Source organism: Microcaecilia unicolor, chromosome 1, assembly GCF_901765095.1.
Source record: "Microcaecilia unicolor chromosome 1, aMicUni1.1, whole genome shotgun sequence".
Taxonomy (NCBI): Eukaryota; Metazoa; Chordata; class Amphibia; order Gymnophiona; family Siphonopidae; genus Microcaecilia; species Microcaecilia unicolor.
Genome location: NC_044031.1, coordinates 197,856,023 through 197,879,651, shown reverse-complemented (window position 1 = coordinate 197,879,651; position 23,629 = coordinate 197,856,023). Strand labels below are relative to the sequence as shown.

General features: G+C 41.3%; 1 protein-coding gene across 1 annotated transcript in view; it reads right to left on the bottom strand.

Annotated features, from left to right (window-relative positions):
• Positions 1–23,629, bottom strand: part of LARS2 (leucyl-tRNA synthetase 2, mitochondrial) — a 242,795-nt gene that overhangs the window by 174,449 nt on the left and 44,717 nt on the right. The window contains 3 exon segments of the mRNA XM_030203605.1: positions 3,486–3,629; positions 4,901–4,990; positions 18,886–18,946. Of these exon segments, the coding sequence (XP_030059465.1) occupies positions 3,486–3,629; positions 4,901–4,990; positions 18,886–18,946 (295 nt within the window).

Sequence of the window (23,629 nt, the reverse complement as noted above, 5' to 3'; positions counted from 1 at the left end):
TGGGTCAGTCGCTGATCAGGGAATTATGAAGGTGCCAGCCCATATTCAGGGCTAACTTCCACATAGCTAAGTAAGGCAAATACAGGACTGTTTAATGTGATCCTATATGCTGGGCACCGGCTCTGAATATGGATGGTGCCCATCTAACTGGTACATCCTCTCCAGCTCTGCTCTCAGAATGCCTTAGCATTAACTGAACAGTGCCACGGTGGTCAGAGAGGATATTCAGCAGAATTATGCAGTTAAATATTGCTAAATATCAGGGAACTGCCCACTAGGCAGGGTTTAAGCAGGCAGGAACCGCTCCTGCCCACTTACACCCCACTGAATACTGACCCCATTATTTCTAAAATCCTCCAGATTCTTTTCAGCACCCACACTTGGGGAACACAATACAAATTGTGTCACAAAGAGATCTACATATATTTGTTGTTTAGATGTCGTTACCTATCTTAGCAACAAAGCATAAAGTACAATAAAAATACAAAATGTAATATACACAAAATCAAGTTAAAAATGACAACCCCCCTCCATAAATACAATATACAAAAAAAAAAATCAAGATAAAGAGCAAAAATACTAAACCACATCACATGACTCCCTCAGTATAAACACAATTGATTACTGAATTGCATTTTAATATCTACTGAAAAGACTTACCAAACAAATTACAAAGACTGTATTTCTCTTCTGAAGAGGTAGATACTAATTTCATCTCAAGGTAATGAATTCCATAAGAGAAATGCAAAACAAAACCACCCCCTCCCCCAAGAAAAAAAACCCCACAGACTGCTGTGATGATCTGAGGGTTCTAGGAAGTACATACTAACAGAGTAAAGAACTTGGTTGCTCTGGACCCATACAGCAAAGATTTAAAAATCAAATTAATCTTATTCTTAACTGGAAGCCAGTTCCATTCTTTCAGAATTGGGGTCACATAATCATAAACTTTTTCTCCAAATTGCTGTATTCAGAAGAAGCATGAATAATAACGTCTTTTTTCTCCAAAATGGGCTTAAGAGCCTAATCTGATTCTGACATTTAAAATATTTTCTCACAACTAATGGAGCATGAACCTCCACCGATATCGAAAAATCCAGTAAAATATCCAAGTTGTGTGTGTGTGTGTTTTTTTTTAAACATTTTGAATTCCACCTTTAAACATTTTGTGTCCTCCAACTGATCCAGAGTGTCTCCTATATTAGTTGCATTCAAATTAAGAGCTAGATTTACTAATTTGTGTCAACATGTTAATGTGCGTTAATATGATTTAACGTTCACTATTTAACACAAGTTCCTTTGTCGTCAATTGTACTTACCCATTAAAAACTTGTATTAATCTTATTAACAAGTGTTAAATGCCAAACTCTACCCTATATGTGTGAGATTCTAGCCAGGAGCCAATAATTACACGAATATGTTGTCATTTCTTCTGCGATGACATACAGTGGGGGAAATAAGTATTTGATCCCTTGCTGATTTTGTAAGTTTGCCCACTGACAAAGACATGAGCAGCCCATAATTGAAGGGTAGGTTATTGGTAACAGTGAGAGATAGCACATCACAAATTAAATCCGGAAAATCACATTGTGGAAAGTATATGAATTTATTTGCATTCTGCAGAGGGAAATAAGTATTTGATCCCCCACCAACCAGTAAGAGATCTGGCCTCTACAGACCAGGTAGATGCTCCAAATCAACTCGTTACCTGCATGACAGACAGCTGTCGGCAATGGTCACCTGTATGAAAGACACCTGTCCACAGACTCAGTGAATCAGTCAGACTCTAACCTCTACAAAATGGCCAAGAGCAAGGAGCTGTCTAAGGATGTCAGGGACAAGATCATACACCTGCACAAGGCTGGAATGGGCTACAAAACCATCAGTAAGACGCTGGGCGAGAAGGAGACAACTGTTGGTGCCATAGTAAGAAAATGGAAGAAGTACAAAATGACTGTCAATCGACAAAGATCTGGGGCTCCACGCAAAATCTCACCTCGTGAGGTATCCTTGATCATGAGGAAGGTTAGAAATCAGCCTACAACTACAAGGGGGGAACTTGTCAATGATCTCAAGGCAGCTGGGACCACTGTCACCACGAAAACCATTGGTAACACATTACGACATAACGGATTGCAATCCTGCAGTGCCCGCAAGGTCCCCCTGCTCCGGAAGGCACATGTGACGGCCCGTCTGAAGTTTGCCAGTGAACACCTGGATGATGCCGAGAGTGATTGGGAGAAGGTGCTGTGGTCAGATGAGACAAAAATTGAGCTCTTTGGCATGAACTCAACTCGCAGTGTTTGGAGGAAGAGAAATGCTGCCTATGACCCAAAGAACACCGTCCCCACTGTCAAGCATGGAGGTGGAAATGTTATGTTTTGGGGGTGTTTCTCTGCTAAGGGCACAGGACTACTTCACCGCATCAATGGGAGAATGGATGGGGCCATGTACCGTACAATTCTGAGTGACAACCTCCTTCCCTCCGCCAGGGCCTTAAAAATGGGTCGTGGCTGGGTCTTCCAGCACGACAATGACCCAAAACATACAGCCAAGGCAACAAAGGAGTGGCTCAGGAAGAAGCACATTAGGGTCATGGAGTGGCCTAGCCAGTCACCAGACCTTAATCCCATTGAAAACTTATGGAGGGAGCTGAAGCTGCGAGTTGCCAAGCGACAGCCCAGAACTCTTAATGATTTAGAGATGATCTGCAAAGAGGAGTGGACCAAAATTCCTCCTGACATGTGTGCAAACCTCATCATCAACTACAGAAGACGTCTGACCGCTGTGCTTGCCAACAAGGGTTTTGCCACCAAGTATTAGGTCTTGTTTGCCAGAGGGATTAAATACTTATTTCCCTCTGCAGAATGCAAATAAATTCATATACTTTCCACAAAGTGATTTTCCGGATTTAATTTGTGATGTGCTATCTCTCACTGTTACCAATAACCTACCCTTCAATTATGGGCTGCTCATGTCTTTGTCAGTGGGCAAACTTACAAAATCAGCAAGGGATCAAATACTTATTTCCCCCACTGTAGCTATACTGACTAACCACTGTGAGGTAATTTCTGCAGAATGCTTGCATAGCCACTCCCAGGGAAATTGTGAATGCCAATGCAAAGTAATTTAATTTGTAACAGTGTGATTATAATTTATCATGTGCTTTTTAAAACGATTTTGCTCAAATACTTCTCAGTCCACTTTTCTGTGGAAAAATGACTTGGTTTTATTCTACCACTAATTAACTTAGCACTAACCAGTACTCATGTCTGCAGAATCAATAGAGGACAAGCAATCAATAAGTGGAGAAAATTAACCACTCTCTAATTCTGCCAGAAATCATGACCTCCGAAAAAGATTCTGGGTCACATAGTGGAGAGATTGTAATGCTATATCTGTCCTGTGACTTAAAGGACTTACTGACAATCTGGGAAGCTATGCCAGCATTAAAAATGGCTGTACCCTTCAGCTTTTTAACTTACCTTTGCAAAAACTGTTGTTTTTATAAACCACTGTTTCAGGAACTTTTGTTCTACTTTGGCTCCAGAACGCCAGGAACATCCCTGTTCATCCACTTGTTCATTAGCTAACACCGTCTGATCTACTGGATCCCAGTTTACCAAAGCCTATATAAAGAAGAAAAAGTATGCATATCACAGTGATAGCTGCTTGTGACCTGAACAGCTACACGCTGCTTATATATCATCATCTACTAGGTCTGCTCGGAATCTCAGGATGATGGATGGCTAAGAATTGCACAATAGTCACCTCAGATCCTGTGATTATAGAATGGACTGCGTCACAAGTCATCACTAGTATACAAGACAGTGTAGATGTACAGTCATCCATTAGTTTCTAGCATATGCCTTGATGATGTAGCGACATTGGGTCTTCTCTTCCTTTTCCTTGAGTACTGTGTGGTACCGGCACCTCTTCTCCCCAGAGGTGTAGCACCTTTTCTCCCTAAAGGTGTAGCACCTTAATGCTACCAGGTCACATTGACTGAAAGAGTCAGTGTTGATCTCAGAAATAGGAAAAGTATTCTATTAGTAAGAGCCATCATTTATACTTTGGAAGCTCTTACCTCTCCTCAGTTCACAACCTGAATAAAAAATAAAGGTTAAGACTTTAAAGAAAAAGATATAGGAACGAAAGCTTCAGATTTCCTTTTGCCTACTTAGCTTTCCAAAAATAGAGAAAGACCTAGGTCTACAGTTAAAACTATTGTACACAACAGCCACTGCTGCCTGTGTGCATCTCTGTTCTCCTTACCACTATATAACAGAACTCATGACAGAAATTCCAGGGCTTGCTATACTGTTCACAGCACAGTCCTAAGAGGTGCTCATAGAAATAAACCATACTAACCTTTTATATCACAAAAACATATCCTTACAAGATGAAAATCTACACTTATAGAAACACACAGGTTTTTCCCCTGGTCTCTCCCCAACCATCCTCTCAACCAATATCCATATTGGACAAACGTTGCTTCCTTCTCGCTGAAGGTGAAAGATAAGCTACACTCCTCAAATTCCTCCCACACATTTGCTCATCTCCTCTATATCCCTTACCTCTTCAGGGCCCAAGCATGCTACCTACTCCTCCCCCTCCCCAACAGTGTGTCCAACTCCAAATAACACCAGCCTGGTTCTCCTGTATAACCCCACAAGAGGCCATGACTGCCAACAGCATTTTTCAACAAAAATTTCAAGGCTGAGCATACGACAGCAGATATGGAGCATTACTGATTAATGTGCTGCATTAATTCAGTGTGATGCACAAATTGGCAGTAAGCTAGAACTCACACATGACCACTTACTGTATGATTGAAAGTATATCCAAGGACAGTACAAACATGAGGAAATATGACTGCATGGTAGGGACAAGCACTTACTTCCTTCTGGTAAACAAGCCCGGACCAATATAGTTTAACAAAGAGGTGCTGACTCCACTTATAGTAATCTGGCAAGCAAGTGGTTATTTCCTGTGAAGGAAAGAAAATATGTTAAGGTGATCAGATGTCCCAGTTTTTCAGACAGTTTCCAAACATCTGAAGTAGAGAGGTGTGGTAGCCCTGTTAATCCACTTTTAAAGGTAATCAATAGAAATAAAACAAAATAAAACATGGAAAAGAAAATGATACCTTTTTTTATTGGACATAACTTAATACATCTCTTGATTAGCTTTCGAAGGTTGCCCTTCTTCATCAGATTGGAAATAAGCAAATGTTGGTAGATGACAGTATATATAAGTGAAACATCAAAGCATTTTAGTGACAGTCTAACAGGATGGGGGTGGATAGGTGAGAGACAGGAAGAGGGACAGGTGAGATATGCATGGAGACAAGAGGGGGACAAGGAAGTACGATTTTCAAAGCAGTACATTTTTATGGGCTAGAAAACCCAGGGGCTAGATGCACTAAACCTTAACGACCCTCTAACAACCCTTTAACGAAGGAAATTCCTAACCGTTGCATGCATTAAAGGCCTTTTTCCTATGAAGCAAGCAGCTAACGAAAACGGAATGCAAAGGAGAAACTACCATTGAAATGTGGAGAATTCGGAATGCACTAACCATACCGATGATTGCAACGAATCATTTACTGTCAGAAATTTTACGTGTGCTCAGACCTGTCATTAAGGCCCCCTGCACCATAAAAATCCAAGCCAGCATGTTTAAAAAGAAAAGTGAGACACAAACACAAACACGTGGCTCTCCGCTTTCCCCTGCATCATTACAAAACAAAACATACTGCTTCTCCCTGCAGCTTAAAAATCCTGTCTATCCCCTTCTCCAACAGCTTTGAAAATTAACACTCTGTCCCCTAAAGCCAATTTTCCCAGTGCTGTAAACAAACTGCAAAGAGGTCTTTTGTTACAAAAGGGGATTTACGAGGGTCGTTCTTTTTAGAATTATCTTCAACTGCACTCTTCTGCTAGATCAGACAGCTAAAAGGCTTGCAGGTCGGGATCCCCCCCTCGCACGCCCCAGTCTGACGTAAGCAACCTACGTAGGTTTAATACGTTTGTGGCTGCTCTGCGCATGCTTAAGGAGCAAATTAACGACTGGGATAAGGTACGCTTGATACATTGTACTTTTCAATACCGCACCGAACATTTCTGAGTAGTTTTTTTTGTGCATTCTTCGTTGTTTCAAATTTGCTAAGCACTTTTACGATTTAGATTTTTTAACGTTTGGTTGATGCATCTAGCCCCCAGATCTTTGTTAAGTCCTGTCTGGTGGGTATCAAAATATTTAATCATTCTGACTTCAAAGGTCTTACGTTCCTGTATTGTTTTAAAGTTCCCTTTTAAGATTCTTACCATGAAGTCACTGGTACAGTGTTCTGGTTTTGTAAAGTGCTGCCCTACAGGCGTGACATCTTTATTAGTACTGGCATTTTTCATATGGTGTCTATGTAAATTAAATCTCTTTTTTAGCATCTGACTGGTTTCTCCAATGTAGCAGCCTTCGTTGCATTTTTTTTTACAATGAATGATATATACCACATTGGAAGATGAGCACGTGAAAGATTCCTTAATGTTGAATATTTTTCCTTTGTGAATGACCATGGGGTCTTGTGAAATGTTTTGGCATAGTTTGCAGCTGGATATATTGCAAGGAAGTGTGCCATTTTCTTATTTTTGAGTCTGTGTTGGGAGCTTACTTCTAATTAGCTTGTATTTTAAGTTGGGTGGCTGTTGGGAGGCCAGCACTGGTGGGGATGGGAATATCTCTTTCAGTAATTCATCCTCCTGGAGTAGAGGCTGTAGATCTTTTATGATTTTTCTTAAATTTTCCAGCTCTGGGTTGCATGTCACTATAAGGGGGATTCTGTCTGTGGCTTTTTTTTTCTTTTGTACTGTAGCAGATTTTCCCTGGGTGTTTTGAGGGAGGAGGCAATATTCTTGGAGATTATTTTGGGGTTGTAGCCTTTCTGTTCGAATGGATGTCCTATTATCTTATATTCCCTGTTATGTCAAATAGTTCCATAGAGAGTGTAATTTTCAAAGCCACACCTGTGAGTTATTCAATGTTTTATCCTTAGGTGCAGTTTGACTATTTAGTTTGGGAAATGGGGCAGTGGTGTTGGAAGTGGGGGGGAAGGTATAAATTTTCTTTCCCGAGGGGACAGGGTGAAGGCCAAACTCCACCAGTTTCAACCCTTTTCCATCCCCCACTGGCACAGTTACTACCCCTTCCCACTGCCATGCTCGCCCAAGGCTACTTGGGCAAAATTTATGCAAGTGGGAATGAGATGAGCAAAAGAAAAGAGATGACAGCATGGTGGAAAAGCTGAAAGAATACAATGGGTGACCAAAGGGAAGAATTAAAATGAAAAAAGAAAGAAAGGGTAGAGAAACTGGAAGATAAGTAAAACTTGAAAGAAATTGAAGAAAGGTCAAAAATAAAGAAGGATATAAAATGGTTCAAAAATACTTTATTGAACTGCTGTATAGCAGTTGAACAGATGGAAAAGGGTTGAAACTGGTGGAGTTTGGCCTTCACCCTGTCCCCTCCCCAATCTGGGAGGGGAGGGAAAGAAAATTTATACCATCCGTTCAACTGCTATACAGCAGTTCAATAAAGTATTTTTGAACCATTTTATATCCTTCTTTATTTTTGACCTTTCTTCAATTTCTTTCAAGTTTTACTTATCTTCCAGTTTCTCTACCCTTTCTTTCTTTTTTCATTTTAATTCTTCCCCTTTGGTCACCCATTGTATTCTTTCAGCTTTTCCACCATGCTGTCATCTCTTTTCTTTTGCTCATCTCATTCCCACTTGCATAAATTTTGCCCAAGTAGCCTTGGGCGAGTATGGCAGTGGGAAGGGGTAGTGACTGTGCCAGTGTGGGGATGGAGGCAGAATGTGACAAAGCTATACTTACCGTCTGTTGCTGCACCGCTTTCTGACATCCTCCTTTAACTATTACTTGTTCCCATTCAGTAGCCATAGAAAATATTAAGCATAGCATGAGAAAAAGTTGAAAAAAAATCACATGGCTCTTAATCTGAGACTTGAACCCAGCAAAAGGAGAAACTGTGCCTAAGTACTGCTCCAGATGCTGAACAGTGACAAGCAATAATTAAAAGGAGGATGTGAGGAAGTGATGTGACATCATTGTTAAAAGCTAAATATAGTGTTATTGAGTTCTGCCCTCCTATAAACTTCAGATTTAAGGATTTTGAGGGGAGGGGGGAAGGTAAGTTCCCTCACTCACCATTGGGGCTCTCAGCAAAATTGTGCTTGGGAGACCTGCATTTGAACTTCACTGCCCGTTTCTATGCCATATTTTTTTTTATTTCTGCTTTGTTTTTCTTTATCTTACCTATATTCTTCTGTCTTTTCTCTCTCACATCCATCCTTTTCTTTCCTCTCACCCTTCTCCATCTGTCACATACTGCTCTCCTCCTATCATGCACGATGCATGCCCACCTCTTTCCCTCCACCCTGCCTTATGATTATCATCCTCCTTCCCCATTATCTCCTCTTCCCTCAGTTTCTTCTCATTCACCTTCCCTTCCTCCCTCTCCTCTTACCCTTCTCTCTCACATCCATCCTTTCAGTTCTTTGCACCCGATAGGATTAAACCATCGGGTAGAGTGGAGTCATTTCTTTTAGAGCTTTCCTATTGGCGCCTTTGATCTAACAGCGTCTGACGTCAGTTTTTTCATAAAGCAGCCATTTTGATTAGTAAGTAAACTGCTAGGAAAGCGTAGCATTTGAGCTGCCCTCTCGTCCCAGTAAGTGTGTGGTTTTCTTATGATCCTCTTTGTTTTTGTTTTGTTTTTAGCGTGATTTCTAATGTTTAATATTTCTTCCGTAGATAGTGCGTTAGAGGCCCTGAAGCAGCCTTGCGAAACGCTGGCCAACGTCGGCCCCGCACTGGTGGAGAGGGAAGAATTCAGTATTTTCACGCTACCCTTTGTCATCAAGCACCCACCGCAAAGATAAGTGTGGTGTTTATATAAATTATAGATGATCATAAGTGGAGTACAATAAATAAAATTAAGTAAAACTACAGTAGCGGTTTTTTATGCCTGTGATGAAAGTGAGGTCTTTTGACCCGTCATAGCTTCTTTAGGTCAATTCAAGACCCAGAAGCTTTTTGAGGCTTTTTCCACCACTGTGTTGCATTATTTGGCTATAAGTAGTCATTTTTTTGACAGCAGATCTTATTGTTTTAACAATTGACCACTACATGCCTTTATATTTACTCTGGAAGGTGCAGCCATTTTGGTTAACGAGAAGACAAGCTGTGTTTTGAAATAACTAGTTGCCTGCCCTGAAATTGTTACAAGAAAAGTGATTCAGAAATCGCAAGTTACTGTATCAAGCCTGTGATCAATGAAATTAATAAGAGGCTGCTTTTAACTCACTCCTATTCACTTGTTCAGTAACCATGTCTGTTTTATCATTCCCATCTTAAGTATTTCCCTTATTTGTCTATCCTGATTAGATTGTAAGCTCCTTTACAATCTTCATTAACATAACAGGCAGTCTCCATTTGGAATTCCCTTCCCTCTTTTCTTAGGCAAACAGGGCAATATTTTGAGCTTACAAAGCTGTTAAAGACTTTCCTTTTCAGGAAATATCTCCCTTAATTTTATAGATGTTATATTTTTCCTGTTTTCAGATAACAATTTATCATTGTTATAACTATCTGGAGTATGCTCCTGTTGATTGTTACCCACTTAGAACTTGTTGGTTGTAGCGGGTTATAAGACCAGAATGTAATTTATTTATTTAAATTTAAAAAAGTTGACAGTGTTCATTTTAGGCAGCCTCAAGCTCTCATAATTTTTTCCCTCCTAAAAATTGAAAGTGTATAAAAATTGTGGCCTCTGTTCTTAAATAGGAGTCTTTACACATTTAGGTTTCTAAAATAACAGATGCACACATGTAAGGCACTTACAAGTGAAAGTTCTGAAATACCCTTTTACCCATGTGTCACCACTCACACATAAGTTGCTGAGTTGAGTCCGTTGATGTTTTCCACACTGGCAATTGTAAGACAGATGCTCTTACCAAATATAGCCACTACATACATGTGCATTTCTGCATGTATTTTAGAAAAGGCTCAACACTGGAAAATCTTGTTCTAAAATAGTACCAGAATTGGACATGTGCCTATCTGGACGCACCTAAAATGGTCTGGCTTAGAACATTTGAAAGACCCACGTCCTCTCTCTCTAATGTATGCTAATAATATTTTGCTGAAGTGTCAAATGCTTGATAGGTTGATCTGATATTTTCCACATTCTTCTGCACTAGACATTTGTTCCAGAAATTTCTGAGTCTTCTTTAAGTAATGCTTGTGATAAATATTTTAGATCCCGTAGGCAGAAGTGCATATACTGAACCATAGATGTTCATTACGCTGCGATTCTTAAGCTCAGCCCTGATTCCTGCCGCCAACTGAACAAGTCCACTGAGGTGGTTTGCAAAGCTAAATAAATATAATTCTCCATAAAACATAACAAATTTTCTGAGATCTCGTATGTCTCCAAAACAAAAGCCTACTAAAAAACTTAGATTTTTTCTTAAATTTTTGAAGAGAAGGCTCTTGTTGCATATCTAAAGGAAAAGTATTTAAAAAAGCAAGAGCTAACTAAGAAAAAGACAATTTCTTAGAATATTCCAAAGGTATTCTGAATAAGGTAGGTGGCCTGAAATAAGGAGGCTTGGAAGGATTCAGTGAAGGTGTGCACAGATTAAGGCAGTTGGCCAGATATAAAGGCTGATTATACAGGGGATTATAAACTAATACCAGCATCTTGAATTTATTACAGTAGGTTACTGGCAACTAGCGTATTATTAGTATGTTTGTTTATATTTGATTCAGTATTTGCTATTGTGCCCGTCATACATACAGCAGAGTGGTTTAGAACATTAATATCACTAAAAAAGGAAGGAGGAAAAAGGAAAGACAGAGCCCTGAGCGGTGTCTCCCACCCCATCACTTAGTTCAAACCAAACACTGCAGTAAAGTAATAGGCCTTGAAACCTGCTTTGAATCTCTTATTCAAACTTCTAGATGAAGAGATTATAGCAATGAGTTCCAGAAAAGGGGAACCAAAACACAGAACATTCACTCATGCGTACAGTCAAATCTTGCACACTAAGGGACAGTGAGTAGCCAGTCTCCTTGGGAGCAAAAGGCACAGGTGGCTACTTAAGGTATAAGGGTGTCTGATAAAGAATGGTGGGTGACAAGACCAAAGTACTCACACACACACAAGGAGTGACACGGGCTGCACAAACTGCAACAGGACATGTTTATCCACTCCTACTCTAGCTGAGATAATATTTAACCATCTCTCTGACCTCATATGCACCTTTCTATACATTAGTCACCTTATTTTCTAACTCCTCTTACTCTCTTACATATCTACATGTTCCATCTTTTCTTATACCCTACACCGTCAATCAAAATGTTCTATTACATATTGTGTTGACATTGTAAGTAGAATACCAAGCCATACTTTGTATTGTTATTTGAATATTTTTACTGCTGTAATTGTCTATTGCTCTTGTTTGTTTTATTCTTACTGTATACCGCCTTGACTGAATTCCTTCAAAAAGGCGGTAAATAAATCCTAATAAATAAATAAATATACAAGGGTGGTCCAAGACAGTCTGCTGCCTGAGGCGAGGGGATGGTCTGCCACTGTGGCTCGACTCCACCCCCAGCTTGGCTGTACTTCACTCCCCCCCCAAGTCTGACATCTTCCTCCTTCCTGAATTTACCTTCTTTTCTGGCTTTCCAAAAGTTGTGGTGGCAGCAGTTCCCATATGCTGTTCTGCTGCTGGCCCCAGCCCCTTCGCTCTATGGTCTGCCTCACCTCCAAGGGAAAAAGGAAGTATGTCAGCGGCAGACTGTAAGAGAGAAGGGGTAAGCGGCAGGGCAGTGTATGGGAACCAGTGCCGCCATGACTTTTGGAAAGCCAGAAAAGAAGGTAAATTCAGGAAAGGAAGAGTGGGGGCGATGCCAGAGTGTGGTGGAAGTGGGGATGGATGTCACCCCGAAAGAGTGCTGCCTGAAGCCCCCGCCTCAGATGGCCTAATGATAGGGCCACACTCTGAATAAGCTGAAACCATTTGAGCAAAGTGTATGGTAGATCATTATAGAGGGAATTACAGCAATCAAGCTTAGGGATGACTAGAGCATGGAGAAGAGGCTTCACATCAGAGGTATACATATGGCATTACTGTATATAGGTCACACTGAATCATTTGTGAATTTTTGAACAAAATGTAATATTTTACTCGTGTTCCCTTTGTCAACACATATCAGATTTTAAATAGTTACTTCATTTATTTAAGGAACATAGTTTTTCAACACCTATATTACCCACGTGAAAAAATAACTGTCCCTAAATTTAACTAGTTTCACCACATTTAGTAGCAATAATTGAAACCAAACACTTCCTGTAATTTGATATCAGTCTTTCACATTGCTGTTGAGGAATCTTAGCTCACTCCATTTTACAGAATTGCTCTGATTCAGACACATTTGTAGGTTTTCATGCATAAACAGTTCGTTTCAGATTCTACCAAAGCATCTCTGTTGGGTTCAAGTCAGGATTTTCACTAGGCCAATCCAACATGTTAATTTTCTTAAGAACGTAAGAATAGCCATACTGGGTCAGACTAATGGTCCATCTAGCCTAGTATCCTTTCAACAGTGGCCAACCCAGGTCACAAGTACCTGGCAGAAACGCAATTAGTAGCACAATTCCATGCTACCAATCCCAGGGCAAGCAGTGGCTTTCCCCATGTACATCTCAATAATAGACTATGGACTTTTCTTCCAGGAACTTGTCCAAACCTTTTTTAAACCCAGATATGCTAACCGTCATTACCATATCCTCCCGCAACAAGTTCCAGAGCTTAACTGTTCTTTGAGTGAAAAAATATCTCCTCCTATTTTAAGTATTTCCATGCAATTTCATTGAGTGTCCCCTGGTCTTTGTACTTTTTGAATGATTGAAAAATCGATTCACCTCCACCCACTCCACAACACTCAGGATTTTGTAGACCTCAATCATATTCCCCCTCAGCTTTCTCTTTTCCGTGCTGAAGAGCCCTAACCTTACCTTTAGCCTTTCCTCATATGGGACCAGTTCCATTCCCTTTATCATTTTGGTCGCTGTTCTTTGAATGTTTTCTAATTCTGCTATATCTTTTTGAGATAAGCTGACCAGAAGTAAATGCAATATTCAAGATGAGGTTGCACCATCAGCGATACAGAGGCATTATAATATTTTTGGTCTTATTTTGCATCCCTCTCCTAATAATCCTTAGCATCCTGTTTGCTTTTTTGGCTGCTGCCACTGCACATTGGGCAGAAGATTTCAGCATACTGTCTACAATGACTCCTAGGTCTTTTTCTTTAGTTCTGACTCCTAAAGTGGACCCTAACATCAGATAACTATGATTTGGATTATTCTTCCCAATCTGCATCACTTTGCACTTTTCTACATTAAAATTAATCTGCCAAAGCAGCCTTCACTTGAAAAATGGTGAAGATTACTACTCTATGCCGTTCTGGTCACAACACCTCAAAGAGAAGACAAAAAACTAAAATAGACAAGGAGAAGATCAACAAACATGATCATGACTGTGGAACAACGTCCATGCAGGGAGACTCCAGCTTGGAAAAGTGACTGAGGCGATAGAAAAGAGGTGTATGATGTCATGAAAAGTATGGAAAAAAGTAAGAAGAAGAATTGTATTCTTCAGCCTCAAATAACTAAAGAGCATCAAGCAGGGCAGGACAAGGGCACAGGCAAACTAGGCACATGACTAGGATCCAAAAGCTTAGGAGAGGCCCTTTCAGATATGCTAATTCAATAGCTCCCAAGGCAGATTTTTGCACCAGTAAGTCAGCTGCTGGTAGTAAGAAGTGTGTCTGTGTGGTTGGGGAGGAAACCCCCCCCCCCCCAGACATACTGACTGCAGAAGTTTGTCATTCTCCCCAACCCCTGTGCATTGATGGACGTCCAACGTAAATCTCTTACTTCCCTCCTAACGCTAATGTCCGATATAGTTTTGTAAATTGATCTTTACGCTGAGATTTACATATTTCTGTTGTAATTAATAGAAAACTGCTTACTGTCTGATTTAATAATCTCCTGTAAATTGTTTTCTAAAATGGTCATTCTCTCATGTAACCTTATGCACACGATATTCTGACATACAGTTTTAACTCTATGGACACTGCCCTCTGACTTAATGTAAACTGTAACCCTATGGACACTGCTTTCTAACTCAATGTAAACCGTAGTGAACCCTTCCTGGGAAGACAACAGTATACAAACAATAAATTTATACTATATTGATATTGTCCTGTAGTCAGTAGTAGGAGTCAGCAAGCAGCATCCTCTTCTGCCAGTTTTCCTCTGCAATCAGAACCTTGTAGGAATTTCACATTGTATTTATGCTACAACAGGGGACACAACATGCTTGTTTGCCTAGGGCAGTGGTTCCCAAACGTTTTGGTTTCAAGGCACCCTTAGTGTCTGAGAAATGTTTTGTGGCACCCCATGTCAAATATTTCTGCCTCTCTCCCCCATGCACCATCTCTCCCTTCCCTCCACCCCTATGTCCAACATTTCTCCCTCTCTGACCCCTCTCGATGCATCATCTTACCCTCCCCTCAACCCCCATATACAAGATTTCACCCCTTCCTTCCCCACGAACATGTCCAACACTTATGCCCCTCATTCCTCCTGCAGCATCTCTCCTTCCCTCCACTACCCCACCCACAATTCTCCCTCAGTTTGAATGGGTCCCTGGCAGCGACAGCGATTTCCACATGGTGCCTGTTGCTAACCCAGAAGCCTCGGTTTCGTGATTTTTTTTAAATTGCCGTTCTTACAGGGTCAGGATTAATTGTGCTTACCTTTATCTCTTTCTCTCTGTAAACTGTGTACAAAATCTTTCTCATCAACGGAGGACAGCTGTTTTCCTGCAACACATGGCTGGGGCAAGCTACCAATCACAGCTCAGCTATGATTGGTCACCGGAGCCAGTCTGGTGCCTAAAAGGGCGATCCTGATTTGGAAACAAAGAGCCTCATTCCTTGCTTCCCAATCAGGTTCGTCCTTTTAGGAGCCAGACAGGCTCCATGACCAATCACAGCTCAGCTGTGATCGGTAGCTTGCCCCAGCCATGTAGATTTCCTGGAACTGCATACAACTTTGTTTAAATATGTTGACATTAAGTGATGTCCCTGCGCTTGCCTGTAAACCTCCCATATGCCCTGCAGCACCCCAGGAGTTAATCCTGTCCTGGCATCCCAGGTGTGATGGTAGGACTGAATCAACAAAATAAAATGATCCACTTAATGGAAGAACCAGCTTTAGGCAGAGAAACCTGGCGCTTCTTTACTTTTGTTCAAGCTACACTGAGTGCTCTCTGAACAGAGCATGGTGACAAGAGGGAGGTTCTGCGGAGGACAGCGTTCCTTTCTTCAGTGGCATTCAGACATTCAGATTTAGACTTGCATTTGCGTTTTAAATCAATGTTTTCCTGCATAACCCAATCACGCTTTAGCTTCAGCTCATGGACAGATAACCAGACATTCTCCTTAAGAATTTTCTGGTACAGTGTAGAATTTATGGTTCCTTCAATAATGGCAAGTTTTCCAGGTCCTGAGGCAGCAAAGGATGATCCCCATACCATCACACTACCACTGTTATGTTTGACTATTGGTATAGTAACATAGTAGATGACGGCAGAAAAAGACCTGCACGGTCCCATCCAGTCTGCCCAACAAGATAAACTTATGTGCCACTTTTTGTGTATACCTTACCTTGATTTGTACCTGTCTTTTTCAGGGCACAGACCGTATAAGTCTGTCCAGCACTATCCCCGCCCCCCAACCACCAGCCCCACCTCCCACCACCGGTTCTGTCACAGACCGTATAAGTCTGCCCAGCACCATCCTCGCCTCCCAACCACCATCGGCTCTGGCACAGACCGTATAAGTCTGCCCAGCACTATCCCCGCCTCCCACTACCGGCTACCCACTACCGGGACACTCAATGAAATTACATAGAAATACTTTTAAAACAAATAGGAGGAAATATTTTTTCTCTCAACGAATAGTTAAGTTCTGGAGCTTATTTTCAGAGGATGTGGTAACAGTGGTTAGTGTATCTGGGTTTAAAAGGTTTGAACAAGCTCCTGCAGGAACAGTCCACAGTCTGCTATTGAGATAGACATGGGGAAGCCACTGCATGCCATGGGATTTGTAGCATGGAATGTTGACACTGTTTGGGTTTCTGCCAGATACTTGTGATCTGGATTGGCCACTGTTGGAAACAGGCTAGATGGACCAGGGTAGATGGACCACTGGTCTAACCCAGTATGCCTATTGTTATGTTTTTAAGTGGTCAGCAGATTTAAAGCCACTGTGAACAAACTAGACCTAGATATCCCATGCTGGGCCATTGACCAAGAAGCTATATAGGTGCTGGCCAATATTCAGGGCCAATATCAGTATGCCTAACCAAGCAAAGACAGGACTACTTTTTATGCATTCCTATCTGCCTGCTTAGGTATGCAGGCACCGGCACTGAATATCGCTGGTGCCCCCAAAACTCCTGGCTCCACCCCAATACTAACTGGACAGCTTCTACGTAGAGTTTACTGCTGCTTCTGAAGATCCACTACCTCAAGCAAATCTAAAAGACACAGGGGAAGATGCACTAAAAAATCGTGAAAGCCCTTCCCTTACCAAATCGGTAAGGAACGGGCATGCGTCAAGGAAAAGGAATGCAAATGACCTGCTCGTTGTAGCTCACTTGCATTCTCTATTCCATCGGTAAAGAGTCGGCCAGTCAGCCGGTCGAGCATGCGTAGAGCAGCCAAGCGTTATGCCGGCTGCTCTGCGCATGCCAAGGACATCCTTTATGGACGTCCTTCACTCAAAAAACAACAACAAAAAAAGGACGTCCCTGACAAGCAGGAAACTTGTCAGCAGCCTGAACCTTAGAAGAGAAACAGTGCTGAAAAGAGCCCCAGTTAATTTAAGTGCTACTGCTCTTCGCTTGTGTAACATTTCCATTGTTTACTGCTTTGCATGTTAAAGGCAGGCTTACATCAGGCAATTAGGAAGGACTTCTCTGAAGAAAAAAAACATCCAAGTGCTCGTCAGGGACGTCTAACACGAGCTAGACGTCTTCCTGCAGCTTTTGTGATGGGCGTCCTTCTTGGACGTGTTTTTCCTACCTGCAATGTTTTCAGCTTGCCCCCCCACCACAGGATCGGAACATGCGAGGACGTCCAAATCAAAACTTTTTGGACGTCCCTCCCTCCAGGTCTCTATCAGCCAATCCCAGCGCGTTTAGCTGATACTGGTAACAGCTAAACGTGCTGGGATTGACTGATAGAGACCTGGAGGGAGGGACATCCAAAAAGTATCAGGAGAAGGACTTATCTGAAGAAAAAAAAACAAAAAGGGCGTCCCTGTTTTTCTTACTTGCCTGAACTGACCACAAGCACAGTTCTCTCAACAGTCCCCTCCAAGGTTGTTTTCAGCTTGTGCCACCCCCCCATAGGATCGGGACGTGCGAGGACGTCCAAATCAAAACTTTTTGGACGTCCCTCCCTCCAGGTCTCTCTCAGCCAATCACAGTCCGTTTAGCTGATACTGCTAACGTAACAGCTAAACACGCTGGGATTGGCTGAGACCTGGAGGGAGGGACATCCAAAAAGTTTTGATTTGGACATCCTCACACGTTCCGATCTTGGGGGTGGGGGGGGGGGGGTGGGCGCAAGCTGAAAACCTTGGAAGGGACTGTTGAGAGAACTGTGCTTGTGGTAAGTTTAGGCAAGTAAGAAAAACAGGGACGCCCTTTTTTTTTTTTAAATTTCTTCTTCTTCTTCAGAGAAGTCCTTCCTAATTGCATATAAGAAAAACACGTCCAAGAAGGACGCCCATCACAAAAGCTGCAGGAAGACGTCCAGCTCGTGTTAGACGTCCCTGACGAGCACTTGGATGTTTTTTTTTACTTTCCGATTCCCTCACAGCAGCCCCAACGAGAGGTGTAGACCTCCCGTTAGGGGTTTCCACGGTAAGGGAATCGGAAAATGGTAGTGCATCTCATTACAATACGGTTTCTACACATTTTAATACTAATTTGCTCGTCTGCATTCCATTTTCGTTAGCTGCTACCGTGATCGGAAAATGGCTGGGAGAAGCCTTTAGTGCATGCCAGGGTTTACTACTTGCTCATTAATGGCTGTTTAAGTTTAGTGCATCTGGCCCACAGTGCAGACACTTGTAGGAGGATCTGGGAGGAAAGTACTGAAAAAAAATTACCAATGAGATTTTTAGGATTTCAAGAGGAACTATTTTTCAGTCTGCTAAAACGAGGAACAATACTTCTCAATTTGATCCTCAAGTGCAGGTAATTTACATGTGCCTTGGCGTTATTGAAACAATGTGTAAGCAATATTTTTTAATACCATGCTGTATTTATAAAACAAAATTAGGTGATTCCAAAACTGGGGTCAACTAACTTAAACCTTCATTTCAACATATTGAACCTTAAAGAAAATTTTTTTTATTTAGTTATAACACAGTTTATAGACCACTCTATCTAATAATCTAGGCAGTTTTTCTAAATGTTGTAACTGTTGGACCAAATGTATCATTCAAGGATGAGAAAAAAAAATAGAAAACTTTTTTTTTTTTAATTTTAAGAGGACCAAAATAAACAAAAAATACTCATGGGTATTATTGTTGGTAGTGATAAAAAAATTTAGAAAAAAGAATTCTTGAAGGGCTTGATACACTGAAATGAAGATTTATAAAAAGTACTTATTTCTCCAAAGTGCTTTCCTAAAACAACACTACTACTTACCCGATCCCAGTTAAAGCACAAGCCTATTCTATCAAGCTGATCTCTCATGTGTTGGATATTACTGTAACAAAACAAAAGAAATATTATAAAAATAGTGCAATTTTAGATATCCAAATACTAGAGAGTTTAAAAAAGTAAGCTTATTTCCCCAAAACCTTGGCTGTTGTAGATGCTACTTTTTTGTCTTTTGTGAGAGACTGATAGCAGTTATAAGATTGCATCAGAAATAGATTCCTTGGGGCTGATATTCAGATTGTGGGAGTTAGTCCAGCTAACTCCCATGGTCCGTGCTAATGCCGGATATTCAATGCCGAGCTGTTTCCAGCAACTTGCATTGAATATCTGGTTTATTTTTGGGCTGCTTTGAACTTAACCAGCCAGGCAGATATTTGGCGCTGACTGATCAAGTTCAAACCGGCCAAAGATATACCAGGTATGCATGCCAAACTCATACTGATAATTGGCGAATAGCCAGTTACATCGCATGATATAACCTGCTATCCACTAAGTAAATTTTCAGTGGGCCATGGCCAGCCATGTCCTGCTGAAAATTTGTGGACAGCTGGCCAAGTACCATTTAACCGCCTGGAGCTATTCCTGGCTGGTTAAATGGTTTTGAATATTGGGGGGGGGGGGGGGGGGGGGCTTATTTTACTTTGAAGTCATGTGAAATAGGTTATACCAGCTCCTGAAAACAATCTTCAAATACATCTAGGGAAGGGATGGTTTACAACAAGGATGGCAATTGGCTACTTTCCATCTCCAATGGTTCCATCTCCAATAAATAATCAAAAGGACTAATGTTACTCTAGGATAGATATAGATGCAGGGGTTTTGCCAGCTACTGGTAAGAGGGAGGAGGGGCAGGACCCAGTTGCAAGATGCTGGCTGTTTTATTCCGTTTTCCCCAGTGTTGCAGAGCTTTGATTTGGGGGAGGGAGAAGTTTAAACTCTTCCTGTGTTTTTCTTTTCTGCTGAATGTGGAGATGGCAACTGCTGAGCTTGGAAAGCTTTGCCTGAGGGGGAGGGGTGGTTCACATTCTCCCCAGTTTTATTTTGAGGGTTTTGTGCACTGAAATATGGACAAGCTCTATAGATTAGAAAAGAACTGCATATATCAGGGTATAATTGTGAAGCTCCCCCTGTTTAAGGAGATTACAGCCAGAGGTGTGGAACTTTCAATGATGCTGGCTTTACTTGGAACTTAATTTTTTTTTTTTTTTTGCCATTGGAAAAATTCAGCTTAGAAGCCAAGAAATCCCAGACTGGATTGGGGCTCTGGATTTGTTTTTGTTATTTTTTTTCTCTCTTTTTGCTGCCGTTTCCTGTAACCCAGCAACCGGAGGAAAACCAGTGTCCTGATGAGGTTCCCGAATGGTGTCACACCCAAGCGGCTCATAATTTTAAGAACTGGAAATGAACAAGGAGAAATCCTAAACAACTAACCTCGCAATATGCATAGAAAACCCAAAAAAGGAATACAGCAGGTGAAAGTGAATTGGGTAGGCTCTGTGCCAGTTTAGAGGGGCCAAATGAAAGTGAAAAGTAAATTAACAGAAGACCTAATTTCTCATTCCATAGCATCCCTCTAAACTGACACAGATGGGAAGTACCAAAGCAAAGATCATCATGGGTGGGACCTTTGAAGCTCTGCCTCCAAAACTCTCATCCCAAACACTGCATTCTTGTTGAACATGCATATCCAAAAGAATACAATGAACGCCAAACTGCTGCTTTGCAGATGTTGACAGGTGAAACCTGGGAGAGCTCTGCCCACAAAGCCGTTTGAGCCCTGGTAGATTGACAATCTATAAATCCTAGGAGTCACCATAGAGCACAACCTGACCCCTTGACACACAAATCTTAAACACTACAAAGAAAATGTTGCACACCATGTGGAAACTGAAACACATTAAAAACTACTTCCCAAGAGATGTTATTAGCCCTCTCCTCAAGTCACTTCACTGGCTTCCTATCCGTTTCTGCATACAGTTCAAACTCCTCTTATTGACCTATAAGTGCATTCACTCTGCAGCTCCTCAGTACCTCTCCACTCTCATCTCTCCCTACATTCCTCCCCGAGAACTCCGTTCACTGGGTAAATCTCTCTTACCTGCACCCTTCTCCTTCACCGCTAACTCCAGACTCTGTTCCTTTTATCTTGCTGCGCCATATGCCTGGAATAGACTTCCTGAGCCGGTACGTCAAGCTCCATCTCTGGCTGTCTTCAAATCTAAGCTAAAAGCCCACCTTTTTGATGCTGCTTTTAACTCCTAACCCTTACTCGTTCAGAACCCTTATTTTATCATCCTCACCTTAATATTCCCTTATCTCTTGTTTGTCCTGTTTGTCTGTCCTAATTAGATTGTAAGCTCTGTCGAGCAGGGACTGTCTCTTCATATTCAAGTGTACAGCGCTGCGTACGTCTAGTAGCGCTATAGAAATGATAAGTAGTAGTAGTAGATGTACTCCACACACCAGTACAATCCATGGTCCTCGCCCAGATTGACTACTGCAACAGAATTAATGCCAGATGAAGGGAATAATCGCTAAAAAAACTGCAAACAGTGCAAAACACAGCAGCAAGACTAACCTTTGGAAAAAAAAATCAATTGAAAGCACATGACCATTACTCTAAAACCTACAATGGCTACCAGTCAAAGTACGGATATCCTTCAAGATATGCTCTCTCGTCTACAGAATAATCTTTAGACTTGCAGCAGAGTACATGACAAACCTAATAAAACTACCTATATGCAATGCAATCAGGGGTGCTAGAACCTCTCTTGCCCTTCACTTCCCCAAATGTCAAAGCATAATATACAAATCTTCTTACTCAACCAACTTCACAAATATTTGTCCCAAGATATGGAACACATTACCAAAAGCCCTCACATGAATGAACAACTAATTAACATTGCGAAAAAAAAAACATGAAAGTCCACTTCTTTAAACAATCCTTCTTCAATGAACCCACTTAATCAAACTGTCTCACAATCAACACACGACGATACCGGATCACGAACAGAAACTGAACAAGAAAAGCACCAACTTAAGAACAGCCATACTGGGCCAGACCAATTTATTTATTATTTATTTATTTATGGTTCATTTATACCCCACATTTTCCCACTAATGCAGGCACAATGTGGCTTACATGAATTACAAAAGTAGAGAAGTACAACACATGAATTTTACAGCAGAATAAGGAGAGAACACTAACAACAATTAGGGTGACTAAACAGCAGAATTACTAATGGAGTAAGTATTTTCAAAAAGGAACGTTTTCAACATCTTCTTGAAAAGGTGATGATCAAATTAAGATTTTAGGTTCAGAGGTAAAGCATTCCAAGTCTTCGGGCTGGAGTAGTGAAAAGTAGAGGCAAAAAGAAGCTTGTATTTGACACCCCGGCAAGACGGATAATGAAGTTGGAGATAGGTGCGGGCTGTGTTGATGGCATTTCTAGGTGGAAGGTCTATTAAAGGAATCATGTATTCCGGAGCTAGACTGTAAATAATTTTATGCGTTAAGGTGCAGAGCTTGAAAGCGATTCGCTCTCTTACTGGGAGCCAGTGTAGATTGAGACGTAGAGGCTGCGCGGGAACCATGCGCGATTTGCCCAGGATGAGTCTTGCAGCAGTGTTCTGGGCAGTCTGGAACTTTCGCAGTAGTTGCAATGGTTCATCCAGCTCAGTATCCTGCTTCCAGTACCTGACAGAAATACAATCAGTAGCACTATTCCACGTTACCAATTCCAGGGCAAGTAGTGGCTTCCCCCATATTCATCTTAATAACAGGCTATGGACTTTTCCTCTAGGAACCTGTCCAACCCTTTTTTTTAAGCAGATACACTAACTGCCGTTACCACATCCTCTGGCAACGAGTTCCAGAGCTTAACTAGTCTCTGAGTTAAAATTTTTTTCCTCCTATTTGTTTTTAAAGTATTTCCATGCAATCTAAGTGTCACCTGGTCTTTGTACTTTTTGAATACGAGAAAAACCGATTCACCTCCATCGTTCCACTCCACTCAGGATTTTATAGACCTCAATCTGTCTCTCTTCCAAGCTGAAGAGCCCTAACCTCTTTAGCCTTGCCTCATATGTAAGGAGTTCCATCCTCTTTATCATTTTGGTCGCTCTTCTTTGAACCAATTCTAATTCCGCTATATCTTTTTTGAGATACGGCGGGCAGAACTGAACACAATGCTAAATAGTAGTAGTAGTAGTAACACAATACTCAAGGTGAGGTTGCACTATGGAGCGATACAGAGGCATTATAGTATTTTCGGTCTTATTCACCATCCCTTTCCTAATAATTCCTAGCATGCTGCTTGCTTTTTTGGCCGCTGCCACACACTGGGCAGAAGATTTCAGTGTATTGTCTACAATGGCACCTAGATCTTTTTCTGACTCCAAAGGTGGACCCTAGCATTGGGTAATTATGATTCAGATTATTTTTCCCAATGTGCATCACTTTGCATTTGTCAACATTAAATTTCATCTGCCATTTGGATGCTCAGTCTTCATGCTCAGAAATCATAGCCATAAGTATAGACAGTTATTCAATCATTATCTCATGCACACACCAGAACAGGCATCCATAAACACACTGTAAAAGTAAACAACTTTTCTCTTTTTCATTTCAAAATTCCAGACAGCAGACGTACAGATCAGTAGGACTCAAACCAGTCCTAAACAAGTGAAGTCAGAAACAACACAGTTACTATGTAAATGTAAGTGGATA